General features: G+C 32.4%; 1 protein-coding gene across 2 annotated transcripts in view; it reads left to right on the forward strand.

The window, feature by feature from the left end:
* LOC125057265 (C-type lectin domain family 4 member F-like) overlaps positions 1-20,553 on the forward strand; it is a 68,380-nt gene that overhangs the window by 29,631 nt on the left and 18,196 nt on the right. The window contains exons 2-3 of one of the 2 annotated variants that reach the window (XM_047660848.1): positions 3,788-4,111; positions 7,541-7,597. In XM_047660848.1, coding sequence (XP_047516804.1) covers positions 3,788-4,111; positions 7,541-7,597 — 381 coding nt within the window. The remainder of the gene's footprint in view (positions 1-3,787; positions 4,112-7,540; positions 7,598-20,553) is intronic. The other variant, XM_047660849.1, reaches the window with a different exon arrangement.

Genomic DNA, 20,553 nt, shown 5'->3' on the forward strand with positions numbered 1-20,553 from the left:
TTTAGTTTTACTTTTAACAGTTAGAAGTAGAAGACTTTTAATATCAAAATTAAAAGAATGAACACGCGCAATCTATAGTTAGTTCTTGCTAATTATTAAACAGCAATGCTTTAATAGCTTTTTTAGAATAAAAAAGGGCAATGTTGGCCTAGTGGCTTCAGCTGTCATCCCTGAGGTCGGTTCGATCCCCGGCTGAGCAGTAACGGCCTTGAAACTTGTAGGGTGAAGGTAAACATAGTGAGAAAACAGGCATGCTAAGGCATAACCCAAAAAAGTTGACGGTCTGTATTAGGCACAGAAGGTTGATCACCTAACAGGTGTAGCCACTGTTTTGTCTAAATTTACTTTGACTGCCAAATCTCAAAGCAAAGACGGGCAAGAAATTCCTTTCCTTGTAATCTTCAAGTCTCAAGTAATTCTTTGAATATATATAATGGAAGCTCCAAGAGAGAACACTAACAAAAAAATATGAATATATAGGTTTTTTCTCGTCTTATATCTATTATGATATAATTTATATGTATAAAACGTAATGAAGGATTTATGCAGATTTTTTACACGCTTGGTAAATAGTTGTCAAAAATGTGCTAAAAACATAATTACAACATATTAAATATACAATTTTGATTCAATTAAAACGTAAGATTCCGTGTTTGAGAGTAGGTAATCCGCTACTTCTAGTGACAATTGACAAAATATGCCAGTACGTTCGTATGTATTTTATTTCATATATCGAAAACCTTGAAATTTATAATTGTGAATCTTCGCTCTTACAAATTTGAGTTGATATAGTGCTATTACTATGCTCTGTGGAATTCGTCTAAAGAGAGAGCGAGAGAGCTGTTCAAAATAATTAATTTTATAAGTTGGCCTTACTATAAACGTGATAGTTTTCGTGAACTTGCCGAATCGTGTACGATCAGTAACGTATTGAATGCCTTTGACATTAGAAAATGCGTTTAAAACTGTTGTTGAATACTAGTGTTAATCAATTTATAAAACTTCGAATCGATATTGTAGTATATCGGAGATTGTCAAATTTTCGCGATACAAACCCATCAAAGTTGTAAAAAGCCAGCTAAATCTCTGGACTTCCATTCCACAGAATTCTTGCTACAGATTCTGGCGTTACTGTTTTAGTATAATCTTATATTAATTCTATTTTAAACTTATGCTTTTTGACAATAACAGGACAGCGCATGTACACACCTCTTACACGCACACACATACAGTATTTTAGTAGTGTAAGGTCTTATTTTTTTACACATGTATATGTAAGTCTTTTTTATTTTAAATACTATGTACATAGTTATAATAATAATAATTAAAATTTTAAAAGTAGATAATTAACATAAATTTAAAAAGTTAGGTCCCTTTGGCATTGTACCTTTAATGCTGCCAGCCAACTTTTTGAATTTTCTTTTAAAGTCTTAGTTTTACATTTTGTTTATATAAAAATAATTACTTGTTTTTAGTCATTTAATCTTTTGTATTGTTTCACGTATATATGAACCAGGAAAGAGTATCTGGTCACCCACAACACAGGAATGTCCCAATGGGGAACCAATGTCTGGTCTGGTGGGGCTTATAAAAAAATAAAAGTAGCCTTTATTCGAGTACACTTAACTAAACTACACTAAGTCCATGTAATTATGTTTTACACTAGTACTCGACCTACGACGCACTTCAGTCCTTCAGTCTTCCTCCAAATTTTTCCACTTGTCTCTATACCTCGCTCTCCCTTTTATTCTATCTTCCCAAGTTTCTGGTGGGCGTCCTCTCTTATTTCTTCCCACTGGGCCATTCCAAGTCTTCTTGACCAAGGCATCACAAATGCGGACAATGTGACCGGCCCATTTCCATTTCTACTTTAACTTTTTTGTTTTACGACCTCTTTTATGAGGTGTTTCATATTTTGTGGGGCTTAGCTTTCATAAAACTTTAAGCTTCAATTATACTAACAGAGATCGTGCAGATAAAAGATATAACAAATCTTAACAATCAAAAACTAGGTTAATTAATATTATTATTAGTTAGACATGAGCTCGATTTCCAAGGTCATTTGCCCCTGAACTTATTAATAATTCAATGACTTATATAATTGAAATAAAATGTTTCACGGATGTTACAGTAATTACGTTAATTACGTTACACTCTACGTTAAATACGTTATGTATTTTATTACAACAGTATTGCATATTTTTACAAATTATTCAAATAATATAAATTAAGGATCGGTCGGCCTTTTCTCTAACAACTCTCAGATCTCTTCTAGGCAACCAAAACAAATAATTAGGGTAAAATGCATAACTAAATAAAAAAAAATAGGAGGCATACAATTACACAACTAATAAGTATAAAAAAAATTAAAACTAAAAGCTTGTTTAAAAATATTACAATTTATTTGTTATGAAATACCGGTAGCAATGTATGAATGTATAAAATTCTATAACAATATTTTTAATTAACGTTTTTGTCTGTAACCACACATTGGTTATCAAAACAATACATTTTAAGTGTAGCAGCAGGCCTACCGTGTATATGTGTGTATAGCCATCTTTAAAATAATTTCAATATTGAGGTTATTTTCCTCACTTCGACATAGACAATATTGATAGAACTATATCAAATCACAGCAGAAATATATCCTCTATGTCGTTATCAAAAGTGTATCGAATAGAAAACCAATCAGCAAGAAGTCTACATATAATACATGAGGATATATAAAAAATCTTATCTACTTCATTCTTCAAAGACCACATTGTTGCCATGTTTGTCCATGAATTGTCTAATTAAAGTCATATTTACTCAAAACAAGTAGCAATTAAACAAATTCCAATTCTTGTTCAAGGATTGAGAACAAAGCGATCTACATTGCAGTTAGCTTCCTTTATTGGATACACAACTTCCTGACACAGATTTAACTGATAATTCTATTGTTCTTATATGTATGGTATATTAATTGTAACGTCCTTTATACGAATCGTATGGTAAAACTCCATACGATTCTTCTTTTATTACTATTTACAATTGGTAAATGTACCAATAAATTTTAATTTACACTGTTAAATTTTCACTGCAACAAGCACTTCAAGAAAACAACTGCCAAAAAGTCGAGCCTAACTCGCAACCTCAAAGGTAGCACGATCTATGATTTAATCAAGACGTCACCATATTCACTCACTCACTCAATCCACTGGCTCTGCGACCCAAAACATGCCTTAGCCACCGAAATGAGAGTATTCCAGTGCTCCCTGTCCTGGCTTTGAAGAAAATCCTCCTCCACTCTGGTATCCGATCACTAGGCCGGCTCAAGCTCCTTCACCGACCTTGGCCCATGCGCTAAGATGCCTCAGTTAACATAATCGATGGGCCTTGTCTCTTGAATCGATGCCTATAATGTTGGGCTAGGCTACCATCTCTTCTACTATTACTAACTAAAGAGAATAATTCCAGTCTTCTAAGCGTTTCACTTTTAGATCACTTACATTCTTTACATAATGCTATTGCGTATAGAAAATAAAGCAAAAGAAATATCCCTGAAACAGATATATCACTATGTCTGTACCCAACTGTTATTGGTGGGTCTCCTATAGAGCCTAACAAAGAGTTTTCAGAACATAGAAACACAAATTCTTTTATAATCCATTTGTCTAGGAAATGTAGAGGATTGTGTATCCCAAAGAGAAGGGAGAACTGGATAAAAATGACGACGATATTCAAAATTCTTTTTCCTATCAATTGATTCACGCGGTCATTTTTATCTGACATTCTCCTTTCTCCGCAGATATCCAAGAATTGGCGAGGCAGAACAAAATCACAGAGCAGATCCTAGAGGCATTCATACAGAAGAAGCTTGGCCTCGCGAGCAATAACTACAGAGCACCTTCGATATTCGACATCCTTCCGGGAAAGAAGCCGGAAGAGCGAACAATACGACAATCAACGAGTGATCGAGTGAGACATGCCGAGAACGAAACATGGGTAGAGAATGATGATTTGAATGAACATAATGAAGAAGAACCTGCGATTGAAGAAGGACCTGAATTTGTCGACATTGATGCGTTGCAAAGCGTGGAGAGTGAGCAAATAGACTCAATTTATGCTGAAGGTATTTATAGCAGGGTTCTCTCTCTTTTCCTCTATATCTGACGGAACAGAAAAAGAATTTCGTCACTTAAATACAGATTCTGCGTCAAACGTCATAGTCAGAAACTCAATTAATCTATTTGCATATTAATATTTATTACGGTCCAAATCATTTGAGCAAATACTGTGTGATGATTTCTCTAGATTGCGTAGTACTTAGAACAATAATTGCCACTTCTCGGTAAACATTTGTCTGCAATCAGCATATATTAGGACAGACACGAATAATTTCAAAATCCACACGATTTCTGTAACTGCCTCCGTAGTTTATTATCTACGTAGATCAATTTCGACAAAAAAAACATACGATAATTAGCAAAGCAAAAGACTGATACGCTTCATCCTCCTCTTTCATTATCACATAATATTTACGGAATTGTAAAAAATATTTAAACTAAAAAAAACTGTAATCTGTATGAAGTGGTAAACTACACAATCTTTTGTAATTTACTGCAGTGGTTTTTATGAAGCAAGGAACCAAAGTTTGTTCCTTGATGGTACAGCCGGCCTCAACAAATAAAACAAAAATAAATATAGAAAACCATGACATTAATTAAGGCGTCTTATTACTCTACGGTCAATAGTTTGTAATATTTACTATGATGTTTTAGTCACATCTTATGTAAGATTTTTTAAATATCTGTTAATGGACTTAAGTCATTCTTAACATATAGTGCATTGTATGTAAGTATTTGGTGATCACTACAAAAAGTTCAATGCAACCCTTGAATACAAATGTGACTCCTCACCACCTCACTGCGAACACCGACTATGCAGTTATGAACTCTTCTCCAAACGGTAAAGGAATCGCGAGGCCAGTCATGAAAAGCTCTCCTACTTATAATGAATAAATTTCCCTTGGAAACAGTGCGTAAATTCATAGATTCGTGGCCAAACAGATTGAAGGCCTGTGTAAAAGCCAAATGTGGCCATTTCGAATAAAATATTTATAATTTTTTGCTGAATCTTTAATCAATCTACATATTTATATATTATTGTTGGTATAAATTATAATTATATTACATAACTTCATTAAACAAATGCATTTTCATTTGTAACAGAAGTTATGGCATCAGAATTTAACACACGTGTTTACAACCCTGAATAGAACAATAGCCAAACGGGTAGACTCACCTTACGTGAAATCCACACTCTCAATACCACAGAGCTTGCGAGTGCGTTGCCGGCCTTTTAAGAATTGGTACGTTCTTTTCTTGGACCCAGTCGAATCAGTTCGGAAATTCTTCAGTGGGTACCACATAGTGGTGGTGGGCGGCAAACTGCCTAAAAAACACTTAGATGTGAACACCTACTGTGATAATGCATTAGAAGATGCGGAGAGACCCCACATCTCTACGCAACGCCAAAGGATCAAGCAGCTCGGAAAGTGACTCATCGACGACGATTTGAACCGCTTATCGCTGGATATCTACACGATAGAGAATTTCATTTATATGATCTTTCTTTGTTGGTAAGAAAACAATTTTATTTAAAGAATCCTTACGACCACAAGTCAAAGGGGCCACTGTCCTACCCAAGGTTAATTTCGTTCATACGTAAACAAATGAGAATAGCAGAAGCGACCGACTAACTGGTTTTGTTTATCTACTTTTTATAAAAGGGACCTCCAAGGCTTCTACAAAATAACTACTGTTCAATGCACCTCATATTATGTACAGTTTTACCGAAAAGATTATCTTTATTATATCTATTATCTCAGAGCTTATCTGTATTAATATGGGTAGCTAGTATAACCTTATATAAATATACTAGCTGACCCCGCAAACGTTGTTTAATATTGCTAGGAAACATTTTTTTAGTTTAATAAAAATAACTATTTACAATAGTAAAAAATAGGGGTTAATCGTAGAGGGGTGGAAATAAGGGGTTGTATGTATTTATCATAAAAAAAAAAAAACAAAAAAAATTCTGGAAAAAAAAAAATGGGGTGGTACTTATCACTTAGGGGTTTGAAAAATAGATAGTAGCCGATTCACAGACTTACTGTATATGCATAACAAACTCATAAGAATCGGTCGACCCCTTTCGGAGGAGTATGGGAACGAATAATGTGACACGAGAATTTTATACATATACAATAGAGATTTTAGTGCATTATTTCTATCAGGTGCGTAAATTTAAGTGCGATGTTACGTGGGTAATTTACCAGTTACAAAAACAATAAAAGTACCTATAGAAAAATACGTAAACTTTATAATTACCCAAATAGAGGTCCGATTATAGAGGACTAGACTATAGAAAAGATTACAGATGTTTGCTTTATTGAAACCATAATGTTAAGTGCTCTGAGAATCGAACCCAGGGAAACAAGATCAGTAAAGATATTAATGCGACAAATTAACCTTTACGTTAAACTATTTAACTTTGACCTATTAAGCCATTAGCTTAACCAATTAGATTAATAATTAATATGCAAATTACAATGTTACTCCATAAATCATAGAGAAGCTATATTATGTTAATAATTACCACAGATATCCTATAACGTCAAATTGCCATCTCGATTTCCTACGACCTTGACATAATAATATTGTTGCCATAAATCGGAATGGCCTATTCGTTTTTTAAAAGTTTAAATGTCAATGGTTTAATAGTGATTTATGATTTTACGCTTAAATAGATCAGCAAAATCTCATCAACATTTCAATAAAAATGTCGTCAAATGTTTAATTATTTAAATATTTCTGTATTCGATGCATTTATTATTCTGTTTTGTATAATGTAGTATATTCTAGCAATTACAAAATAGACTATATAGATTACACATTGACATGTATTAATGACTAATTTCAATACTAAATAATTTAATTCTGAGTTTCTTTAAATACATTGTTATTAATGAAATATTTTCTTATTAGGTGTGTGTGCCTAACTGCCTAACATATATTTTTGAACGCAAACAATCTGTCCAAAATACAGGATGTCAAAGGCAAAACCATGTCATATTAAACCTCTATTTTAACTGAAAGATATAGATATTAAAAGCTTATCTGTAGATTGAAAGTCCTAGTTCTATAATCTATGGCAAGAATATAGAATGATTTCCCGCCGGATCGTTGTAATCTTAGATTTCAGCTCACTGGACTATAGAACTATTCTGACTCATTGTATTTGAAATATGTTCCTTTGTACTGGATTTAATTACGATCAAATGAGGAGATTTACTTCAACAAGGGATATAAAATTATTATGAAAAAATAACATTATGTTTTTACATAGTACATAAAAATTCAATGTATAGAGTTTTAATAACAAATATTTTACAGTCTTTTGGGTTAAATGTATCCAATATCTATTTATAGTTGAAGAAGTCTTTATATCCAATTTGGTAATATAGCATTTGTCTCAAGGTTGTGTTTTATTGTTTCAGGTAGGAGTAAAAAGTATTCCAGCCATTCGCTTGATGCTGATTTGGAGCCAAGCTATCGTAAGCTGTATATATATATATTTATTAGTGGCCCAATATTTAACATTAAACTGAAATTTGTTAAAATTTGTCGCCACGAACTATAATTTTCATACAAATTTAGTTTTCGAAATTCTACATACACTACTGTTAACGCATCTTTTGGCAATTATCAAAATGATAAGGACTGATATAAGCGTCTTGTTGATATTTCCTTCTTTAAAAACTTTATTAGAAAAGCTTAAAAATTTATCTGGGTTATTAAAAAATATGTAGTAATCACAACTAAAATCTAACAATTACACCATATCACAGAAATGAGTTAATTTAAATAAAAAAATAATAAATGATTACTAAATAGCACATATTGGAAGAGTGATCACCATATAATTTTTTCGCATAGTTACGTATACATATCTATATTCAAATATATATATTTTAATTAAATTTAATGTCCGACATCCTGTTTGAACATCATCATACCATGAATTAATGGCCATTAATGATGAATTAAGAATGAATGTCAAATGTCACAATTAACGAATAGGGAAGTGTCATTATAGGCACAGATGATAATTTTTCGAGTTATCTTTTGTGGCTAAGTGTAAATTAAATTTCTTGTTCTATAATTTATTTTAATATTCAAACTGCATAAATTAAAAGGTATATAATATATGTGTGTATTCTTTGGTTATATAGATATGCTTTAAATTTATATTTGGAATATATAACACATAATGCCATCACATCCTCTATTGATATACATATCATTAATCCTTTTTATTCTTGGACCTTAAGGTCGTTAACGTTAATAAATTTAATTCCGTTTCTAATAAACCCTATAATCTAATTTCATTAAATATTTTGGCTACCTATATTACGATTTGTATTAACTGTACTAATAATAAGAGCGAGCGGCTTGATCCCTTGGCATTGCGTAGAGATGTGGGGTCTTTTTGCATCTTCTACCGCATTTACCACGGAGAGTATTCAGAGGAGTTGTTCCGGATCGGACGTCGAGGCAGAATGCGAAAGATTACCCGACTATTACCTCGACGTCCGTCGATCCACAATTGAACGTTTTTTAAGGCAGTTTCTGCCACCACTATGAACCAGCCGCCTACTGAAGTATTTCCCAACCAATTCCACTTATGGTCCTCCAAGAAAAGAGCTTATCAATTCTTTAAAGGCAGGCAACGCACTCGCAATCCCCGTGTCATTGAGTGTAGTTGAGCGGCGGTATCAATTAAAATCAGATGAGCCTCCTGCCCTATTACCTACCGTTCTAAAAAAATAATATTAATCCAATTTCACTACAACCCTTTAAGAGACCACCAAACAGGCCTTGTATCGCCTTTGGTCTTCTGTGTTTGTGCCTGAAACACATCGTTGTGGGTCTTGGGGACACGATGTTTTCTTTAACTGTAACAAATAAATTGCACATAGAAAGATTCATTGCTGTACAGTCGGGGTAAGTACCTACTGAGTACGAATAGTAAGTAACAACATTTATCTATGTACTCAAATAATAATTAATTGCTAATATTCAAATATTCTGCTAACCAGTGAGTAAATTTTAATTTAAATCAGACACAAGCCAGTTCACTTAGTAGCTAACTGACATTTGAACCGGCCGTCCGGCAAGGCTCTTCACGCATTCTGCACATATCTGATTGCATCCTTTGCCATTGGCCTATAAGCCCCTTGCTGCAGACTTTTCAAAATCTTGTATGAGGTATAGTAGACCGAGGCGAATCGGATCACTTTTTCTTTGAGGTTGAGTAAATCATACTAAAGTGCTATATAATGCTATTTTTATTGATAGAATCGTAAGAAGTAACAATTAGCTATGCAATAAATATTTGAAAAATTAAATCATACATATATTCTCTTAATTAGCTATTAAAAACTAAAAAAAGGAAAATATCCGAATCGCCCCAACTCATGGGGTGAATCGGATCGTGCACAAAATATAACAAAATTTTAAGGTATAGTGTTAAATAACTTTGGAATCAGTAAAAATATATAATAATAAGATCAATTTTAATTATTGGCACATAATTCACATATATATTATGGTCCTTTTTTTCTGTTAGCTCGTGAACGGTACTGAAAAACTCTAAGCAGCTTTACGCAAGGTCAACTCTTTGTTCTGGACTTAATTTACAGCCTCTTTCATTTTTTCTTGACACCATTCTCCAGTGGTCATGAAAAAAATATGAATCAATAACCTCAAACATGTAATAAATCAGTTTAAAAGTATCATCCAATTCGCCCCTAAGGATATGATCCGATTAGCCCCATAATTAAGACTTTTGAAATAAATATTTTAGACGTTAACCTCTAAGATTATAGTTAAAAGCGAATTGGTTCTTCAATATTAACACCTTGCTTAACAATATAAACCAATGTAGTTAAATTTTAAGACAAATCCGTCATATGACACAAAGAAAACGTAAGTACGTAACCTTAGATGAGCGCCAAATTGCGACACACACAAAAAACCGAGTGGCTGACGAGCGGTATTGCCACTGATCCACAAGCGCGATCGAAATACTGCTTATGTCGGGAGGTGCTCAGTAAATGGAGAGACACAAAACGCCGGTTGAGTGCGTTCTATGTGAATGTGATATTTGAATTATCAACACATTTCTTATTTTGATCCGATTCGCCCTGTGATCCGATTCGCCTCGGTCTACCCTATATATGTTAACGTAAAATTGTAAACACCGTTAGATTGTAATATTGTAATCTGTGAGTTACTTTCAACACGATATCAATTCACATTCATCAAAATAATCAATTTACATTCGACAACGAACGAATTAACAAACAAATATGGTGGCGCGAGGCATATTCCGTTCAACGAATCAGCGCGCGAGGTGCTATCAGTTTCACAATTTGACGGTTTCACTTCGATAGATTACAATCTACCGAATAATAATACGTTAAATTGTAAGCAGTACGGTGAGGTTCACAATCTTTCGACAGTTTATAATCTCGCGAGAAAGATTACAATCTAACGGTGTTTACAATTTTACGGTGACATATATACTACATATATTCACGCGAAAATATACAATATTGTGATGCATTTTTATCTGTCAAAGTGTGGGCTGGCTTTTGTCTCTTATCGGTTTAAACTGTTAAACTTAATTGCGCTTGATTATTATTATTATTAAGCCTATATTACATTATCTAAACCTATAAAAAGTTCAGTATTTGGTTGAGCTTTTAGGCCTCCTCCAAAAGCCTCCTCCAAAAGCCTCCTCCAGCTTTAGCTATTCAATTTTGTTTTTCGATACTTCCATCCATTGTTTGTATTGTTCACTCCAGTTATAATATCGTCTGATCAGCGTTTTTTGAATCTATCTATTTGCCATTGGACCGGGCCATTTCGTCACTTCTACTTTTGTTACCCGGCAATATTTATACGTATACATATGATGTTTTAACACAATAGCAAAAATTACTAAACAAAATAATTTCATTTTGACATCATTGGTACGTACCAATATGAATAAATTTACTTTACAATATTTAATTAGTTAGAACTACCTAAACGCGTGTTAAAATTTTCGGCTAAAATTATCTTTAATACGTTTGAATTTAAATGGCACTAAAGGTGATATCAGACGGTTCACTCGAATGATTGTTCACTCGAATTCACTTCATTTTTTTTTCATTCTATGTTCACACGGCTTAGACGAAATGATACAGAAATGAACATTCATTGTTCTTTCTTTTAAATATGTCATCGAATGAAGTCGTACGTCTTGGAATTAGTTTAATTTGTGATCATTTAATCAAAGAGTTGACAAAAAAGAAGCAAAGAAAACGTCGAAGGTGGTGGGTACGACCATGGATCTAAAGAAGAAATTTATTTAAAAAAAAAGTAATGTATTTTGATCGTTCCACTTGAACACCATTTTGCTGCATGAAAACAATATAATAACATATATAACATATAACAACAATAACACAGAAAAAAAAAGTTATAATTTCGTCGACAACGTGATGTCCGTCAACTACAGGACTCGAAACAAAATGGCCGAATCCGAATGAACGTTCTCTCAGTGTTCAGACCGTTCATTTCTCGTTCATTCGGAGTGGGAATGAAAGATACCGGATGCCAATATCCAACACTGTTGGATCGGTTCACTAATGAATTCATTCGGCACTCGTGTTTCATTTTTTGTTCAGACATTTCATTTCGAGTGAAATGTACCGAATGAAAGGTGAAAATGAACAAAAAATGAACCGTCTGATATCACCTTTACTATCATAGAGTAATCCAATTCGATTTTAATACAACAATAGCCTTCAAGTTTATTTAAACAAATTGCGTAAATACAAAACTGATCATTCTTATTCAAATATCACTTACTAATACATTATTAAAACATATTTTAATAAAAGATCATCAAAAGATTCAGTCTAATAAAAAGGTCGTTAGATTAGTCATGCCAATCAAATATGCCTTATTTTCAAGAGATTCAAACAGTCGTTTTATATTTAATTTATGATTTTTTAATATGTTTCCTTTATATATTTGTTACGCCTTCTTACTTAAATGTCAATGGGTTTTTGGTTAGGACCTTGGTAAAGAGGCTAAAATCATTAGAAGCTTTTTTTAATTCAAACGAACGAGACTCCTGTATTATATATAAATTCTCGTGTCACAATGTTCGTTCCCATACTCCTCCGAAATGACTCGACCGATTCTTATGAGGTATTTTATGCATATTGAGTAAGTATGACAATCGGCTACTATCTATCTTTCAAACCCCTAAGTGACACGATGTGTCCAGCCCAACAAAAAAAAATGTTGGATAGCATTTTTATTTTTTATTATGAGGTACTAAAAAATGGATACAACCTTTAATTTTCACCCCTCTACGATGAACCTCTATTTTTGAATATAGTAGATAGTTATTTTTATTTAACTAAAAAAATGTTTCCTAGAAATAACATACATGACAAAACAAACATTTGCCGGGTCAATCTAAGATTAACTGATGGAATACATAACGATAAAGTATGGCGCTAAAATACCTATTCGAACGACTTTAAAAAAGCCAAAAGAGGATAGAACAGTTTGACGCTTATGATCTTTTGAAAGGTTTTAATGAATTCTACTATGTATTTGATTCCATAGATTAACATGTGATAATCTGACATAAAAATATATTTTTGACCAATCCCACACAAGTCAAACGCATACAATTGACGTGTAATAAGTATTTAAAAACTTTACTGAGCGTTACTATTCAAATAAATCATAAAGTAATATAAATAATTTTAGTACGGTTAACAACAGAGTACTGTTGGCTTCAGTGTACGACTCTCATCCCTGAGGTATTAGGTTCGATCCCCGACTGTAAAGGAAACCATCGTGAGCAAACCGGCTTGCCTTAGACCCAAATAGTCGACAGTGTGTTTCAGGCACAGGAGACTGATCACCTGCTTGTCTATTAGATTGACCAGATACAGAAATCTCAGGCTCAGACTTCATAAGATTGTAATGCTACTGATTTATTTATAGATAATAACATCATCATCCGAAACTTAAGAAGTTCATACGCGTTTGTACGTATACAACGTACACGTTGTAACACTGTCTTCTGCTTTTGTTCCCAACCCAACATAACATGCCAATTTAACCTTCCTTTGTACACAAGACAAATACACAGCGATTAATTACAGCCATTCAGTAGGAATAAAGGCGATTTATAAATACTAGTACGAGACCTTGCCCTTTACGGACGTCGCTTTGAGAACATTGATCTACAATAACTAGTTCTTATAACAAACGAGATTCCGATGTTGTTAAAACTAAATTACATGGTACACCCCTGCTAAGATCGTTGGAACCCCGCTGACCGTTATATGCAAACAATTGCTCGTATGGAATCAAAGAAAGAAAGAGGGAACTTAGAAGCTAAGTATGACTCTCACATCTGTCACAGCCTGTCAAATACAACATCAAAAGATTAAATTTTTAAAGTTAAGAGTTTGAAAACGTCATGGATTTTTCGAATTTGGCCGCTATATTTTGAGGTTAAATATTACAATAAAATTATAAATATATTTATATACAATAAAATTTATGTCTGGAATCAATGATTAAAAATCAGTTTTTCATACCCAACTGTAACCATGGTAACAAAGACGGACAGACTATACTTAGTCCTGTTTTATAATATGATTAACCAACTAATAGAAAATTTTAGCAACTCTCATGTAAATGAAATCGCATTATGCCATGTAACAAATAAATCATTAAACAGGATCGTTTAAATTGGAGCCTGCGTTGGTGTATTGCAATTTCGCTCTCATTTCTTGTCTGAACCACTTTCTCTTATGTTTCCTATTGTTTATTACGAGCCAATTACTTAAACATAACTTTGTTTCTAAGCTTACTACTGCCACGTCTTATAAAATAACTTTTAAATACGTCAAGGGCCCCGAAAACTTCGTTTCGCCTTAATTTGATTTTTACTTATCCTACCTTTTTAGTACATACCAACATATGGAACATTTTGCTATGCTAGAGATAATTCACTTTTCCGGAATAAAAGCCTAGCGGAATAAAAAATCCTCAGAATTCAAGGAATAAATAAAAAAAATACTCGATTTGGTCCGGCCGTCTCCGCGTTTTGCATAATATCATCGTATTATTTTTCCAATAATTTTTATTTATATTTTGACTTATCTTTGAAGCAATTTGTCTGGATTAATTAAAATTCTTAATAAATTAAATAATTAATATAAGAAAGTCCACTGCTTGCGTCTTACGTAAATTTGTTTATTATTTATTAAAATGAAAATAGTTTTTTAATTGTTTGCGATGGCATATATTAATTACGTTGTTTGCTAGACTTCGTTAGGTTTTGACTTTTGTATGAATCCCTGTTACCTCTAGGGACACGGAGCATTTAGTCATTTGTAAGCAAGTGTCTGATCGTTCTTTCTTGACTTACTTTACTTAGCTCTAAGGGTTCAGTTTCAATACTGAGATTTAGCGCGAACCATTAATTTAAATATAATCCTATTCGATTTAACATACGGGAGTAAACTTAGTCTTGTCTCTGAATCTTATCCTAAGACTTACTGGTTTCCTCACGATATTTTCCTTCACAAGCAAGTCTTAATTATGAACATAGAATCAAACACAGCCGGGATTCGAGCCAACGATCTCTGATTTGAAAATCGCTTACTTAATCAGAGGGCTAACACTGCTCTTTTGTTAATAGTCTAATAGTATTATTAGACGATTTAAGTAGAAACAAGTGTAAATTTTGCACTTTCCTAACGTACCTACACATCTGTCACTCTCCATCACAGCATAAACACAATTTGACAGAAAGAGACAATAAAATTAAAATACTGCAATTAGATTTTCATGAATGCAGCTCGAATACCTACAAATACATTCTAACGGATTGAATTCTGGGTCACTTCCTGCATTCACTTTTTTCATTTTCCGTTAAAATTTTGCAATTTTCCACTTTGTTTGGTTTTAAATCACAGCTCGTGATTCATTGCAGCAATAACTTAATTCGACATAATTTGCTTGTAATTTAAAATGAATCCAAACATGGCGGCATTAATATCAAGATGATTCGAAACTATTCGAGTAATGATAATATGGATTCTTTGTGGAAGAAACATTTCTCAAAATGGCAACATCGATGTAAAGCAAACATTTCAAGGAAACGGAAAATGAATAAATTTGTTTAACAATATAAAGCGACTTTAATCCAGCCATGAGTTGGGCAATTTATTGGGCGATGTTTTAAAAGGTGACATTTGCTTAATTTCCTTATGAAGACAATGAGAAATAGTTCTTATCTTCTATACGAGTTTTACATATCAGGCGGCAAACGGGCAAACGAGGTTCACATGGACCATTACTTTGCCAGAAGCCTCTCGCAAGTGCGTTGCTTTTTAAGAATTGAAACGCTCTCTTCTTGAAGACCCTAAGTCGAATTGGTTCGGAAATACTTCAGTGGGCAGCTAGTTCCACATAGTGGTGGTGCGTGGCAAAAACTCACGAAAGAAACGCTCACGCTTAAGTTACTGTTGAGAAGAATATAAAATAAAATATCCATAAGTTTACCCTGTTAAGAGCAGTTTTGGCCTAGTGGCTTCAGCGTGCGACTCTCATATCTATTTCACTCTCTCTGAGGTCTGCAAACCCCGGCTGTGTAACAATGGAATTTTCTATGTGCGCATTTGAACACTATGACTATAAGGAAAAAATCGTGAGGAAAGCTGTCTTCCTTAGATCGTAAAAGTCTACGGCGTATGTCAGGCATGGAAGGCCTGCTTGCCTATAACAGAGCTTTGAACGAGCTTTGGTAAAACTCGACGGCGTATGTCAGGCATGGAAGGCCTGCTTGCCTATAACAGAGCTTTGAACGAGCTTTGAAAAACAGTCAAGTTAGTATTGTCTTTGATTGACATAACCTTTACACATCTGTCCTCTATTTTCGCGGATTGAGCGGATTCCGTGAGCCATTTTTGCCAAAACCCTCCATCTTTTAGTCGATACCAACTCCGGGGAAATAAATACAGATAATGCAACTTTCTCTACAGCTGTGATACTTTTTGACATTCAACATCTTTTGTCTTCACTCACCGTGACCACGCACGGTGTAAAGCACGCGAAACGTCGGATAAATTTAAAATTATGTTAAATAGTTGTATATATAATACATAACTTCAATCCGGTCAAAAAGTTTTTTCTTTAAACAGTCTTAGGGTAGGGTAATCTGGTTGCCAATTCGAATAAATCAAATGATGTATAAATATGATTGATGACGGTTGTAGCGCCACTGGTTTTTTTGTACGTTTACTAGTTGTTTAAGCCTAACTAGAAAAACACAATTTGGTATGGGTACGTTATTAGTAAAACAATTTCATTTAGCTATAATATTTTTACCCGTTTCTTAAGAGAACTTGAAGTTAAGTAAAAATAATTTAATCTTATAGGTAACATAATGTACACTTATGACTCGTCAGTAACGAAATACATATTAATGCTTCTAATTTTACATTTATTGCCAGTTCTCAAATCAAGAGCGTAGAACGGAAGAGAAGAACTGGCAATAAACTCTCCGCCACTCTTTTTAATCGCCATTTTTTTTCACAACGTTTGTATGGAGCTGCAACCATTACACCATGTTCCCCATGACATATCAAGTAATTAATAATAATACCATAAATAAAAAAATAAAAAAAGACTTGTCCTCTATCAAAGAAGGAAGATGAAACAAGAGAAACTTTGAAAGAAAGAGACGAGGACATAGTTAATAAAACATAATTTTTTTAAACAATGAATAGTATTTATTACAGCAAATAAATGTCAAAATAAAGCTTAAAATTACTATAATATTTTTTTATTCAAAACATATACATATAATATGCTTCCCGGATATGTGAGTAATACTTATGTGTCACACTGAGAAAGTTTCAGGTTTTTGACATAGTATACAACATACATTAGAAGGTCAGGGGACGTCTGACTTAGGTTAGACCATAGCTATAACGATATCTAATAACACCCAAATCTCTAGGCTGTGGTAAACCTTGCAAAGGTCAATAAAAACATTTGGTAAGCAAAGTTTGCGACATCTTCAGTTGTTCACGCTTGACCACAAGAATGCGACTCAATCTGAAGGTTACGTAAAGCTTGCTTATTTAATAACTAAAAGTGTTTAGTAGAACTACAACTCTCGCGCCGCACGCGTGTATTCAAGCGCGCGAGTTCGAAATTCAAATCGTGTATTTTTCGGGTGATTAAGGTTGACTGTGATTTAATGTATTTTTTATTTGCGTGATTTTAAATTCTTTTTTTAATTTTTTATCGACTAAGGGTGGCTCTCCCTTGGCCTTGACATGAAAGTGACAGGACTTGCGTGTGCATATATTTTGTGACGTCACCAGACGCGTAAAAACCAAAAGCAGTCGCATACGAAATTTCTATTTATTTTTCTTAATAACTATAACATAAATGTATTTAATCTGTTTTGGATTACTAAAGTTTTAGTAAATTTTACATATTAAAAAGAATATAAATTTAACGTTATTTAATTAAGTAGTTTTTTGTTCGCGAAATAGAACTCCTAAAGATAATTTTTATATATATTCGACTTTACATATTGTACATATTCATAACAAAACGTGTTTATCCACTAAAGTTTTATAAGCAGGTAGTAATCAAATTTTAATCATTTAACCGGATTTAAATTGAACTTTAAACTAATAAAATATAAAAGGACCTTCAGGTTTGATAAGTATGTCATAAAAGATGCATCACTTTAAATCAGTCTCACCTTCGGCAAAGGTTAATTTATTCAGTAAAAAATAAAGGCGTTTGAATAAAGAAAAAAATGTTTAAGATTAGAATAACTAACATCAAAGGCAATAAAGACTTTTTAGACAGAGATATCTGGCTGAAAAACGAAAAAATATCGTTTTTTATCGACTTTAAAATGATTTAAAAATGGAATCATATCGCATCCGATTTACTTAATAACTAATACAGAGTAATCAACAATTATGTCATTACATAATGTGTCATTATTTAATTATCTCATTAAATTATTACCTCTGAGCTAATCAATGTCTAATTTAGTATCGGTCTGATACGTTTGATTGGTAAAATATTAGTGTGATGAATCATATTGAAACGTCAATTCAAGAAATAGAGATAATATTACCGTCTCAAATCTACGAAATGCGATGATCATTTATTGAAAAACGTCTTGCCTCTCGCTATTATTAGTCATTTGACATTTAATGCATATTCTTTTTTTTTAATAAATACCAATCGAGTTCTCTTAGTATTTGCTTCGCTGGCCACATTCTTTATTATTTTTTACTTTGATGCAATAACTATGCATTATACCGTCGTGAGTAAAGTTTTATATACTAGTACAGTACATATACAGTATATGGTTTCACTGAGATCGAAGTCAGGATATTCGTTAACCCATGTGCGAACACCGCTAATACACAGATGGCTTTTTAGTGTGTTGCAAAAACATAGTTTTTCTAAGATTTACGAAATTAATCTAACAGGTAGTGTTGCCAGTTAAAATGACGCTTAACTTTATGTAAGAGTAAACCATTACATAATTATGTAAACCAACAGGTAGAGACTAGTTGCGTCTATGGCGTTTTGAAATTTCCGAATGGAAATTGCATTTTTCCTTTAATAACGTAATTATATACAAGTAAATATTAGCTTAATAATTCTTTACAAATACAAGAAGTGAAAATTTTATTAAAAAATCCAGGTATATTTACTTTGTGGGAATATTATCTGTATTTCAGTTCTGCAAATGATCGATTATATATAATAGAATAAATAAAATAGGTAGTCATTATTTTTATGTGTTTGAAATAATAATAACTTTTACCGGATAAAAATGTGATTAAAATTTCATTTCGTTTTCAATCTCATCAGTTAAAATAACTCAAAATAAATGGATTTAAATGATTGTTGATATTAAAATAGATTACAACCACTTCAGCAATTTATACGCAGGTAATTGTAATGTACAAAACAGTTAAAATTAATTCTATTAAATTATTATATTCTGAGAAATTTTAAAAATACGCAAGCTATGCCAGTTGTACGTTTATGTGCAATAAAACCGGTAAACTATTTGGCGTTTCCATTAAGTTAATTTCCTCAATTAAAAAATAATATGAATGCTTTTATAATTTATTAATTTAAAAATATAGGCGGAAACAATGGACGTGAAATGTCCTAGAGTAAAGACAAGAGTTTGGCGTCATCTGTGGCATTCGAACCATAGATTGCTAGATGATTCATAGACAAATTCCTTAACTCCTTGAATTCATAGATTATAGATTCGTTTCGAAATGGCGGTGTTTGTGATTAATCATAGTTCATAATAGGGGAACCTTAAGTTGGCGGGGGGATATAAATTTTTTGCACTTTTTTTTGGCTCTATCAACTGTTCGTTAACTGTTCTTCATTGTTCTATCAAAAAAATTTTTTGTTCGTTCTTATTTTTATTTTTTTTTAATTATAAAAAAAATGACCCTCAATTTGGCACGAACTATAGATATTTTGATATTTTTTTTCTTTTTCTAATAGTTTAGAACTATTCAATAACTGTTCGTTCAAAATAAACAACTGTTCGGCTTTCATTATCCTGTAATTTAATAATAATTAACTTTTTTTATAAATCTTAATTAAATGTTATTGCGCATGCGCAGTATCAATGCGCATAGTTCTCATAAATTATGCGCGGCCTATTTGAATTCGATTCAAAGAGACAACACAACAATAACAGCAACAACAACAAAATCATCATCATCACCCGGTTTTTACTTTCATTTATATTTTGTAATTTTATACAAACAAAATGAACTCTTTCTTAACATCTAAAGTCGTATTTCTTGTACTTATCCATTCTTTTAACATTCCTGATTAAATATATTGCTTGAGAAAAATAGAAAAGGATTAGTCCCATGCAAACTATATATTTATATATTGATACAATATATTCTAGAACCAATTTCTTTTTCATTCTCAGTCAATATTTTTAATTATTCATTTAAAATAGATGATAATATAATTTCATTTTCGAATACGAAAACTTTAACAAATTTTTTCTGTACTAGTTACGTTATAAGTTGACTGAGATTTTTACTTCAAAATTAATATAAAAGAATTTTAATTTAAAATTAATATCAAAATCTAATAAATAAACTCTGCAAATAGAAAGTAAATTATGTATATTAAGTAAAACAATAAAGTTTAATGATACGATACTTTTAATAGTTAAATAAAAATATTTTTTATCGATAATAACATTTTCTTCAGCATACTATTTATTTTAAAAAAAATCGTCGTTTTTATATTAGTCTCATCAACACATGTTAACAAGATTTTAATTATAACGTAAACGACGCGTAACATTAAGTTATTTCCG

This window comes from Pieris napi, chromosome 16, assembly GCF_905475465.1.
Source record: "Pieris napi chromosome 16, ilPieNapi1.2, whole genome shotgun sequence".
Classification (NCBI taxonomy): Eukaryota; Metazoa; Arthropoda; class Insecta; order Lepidoptera; family Pieridae; genus Pieris; species Pieris napi.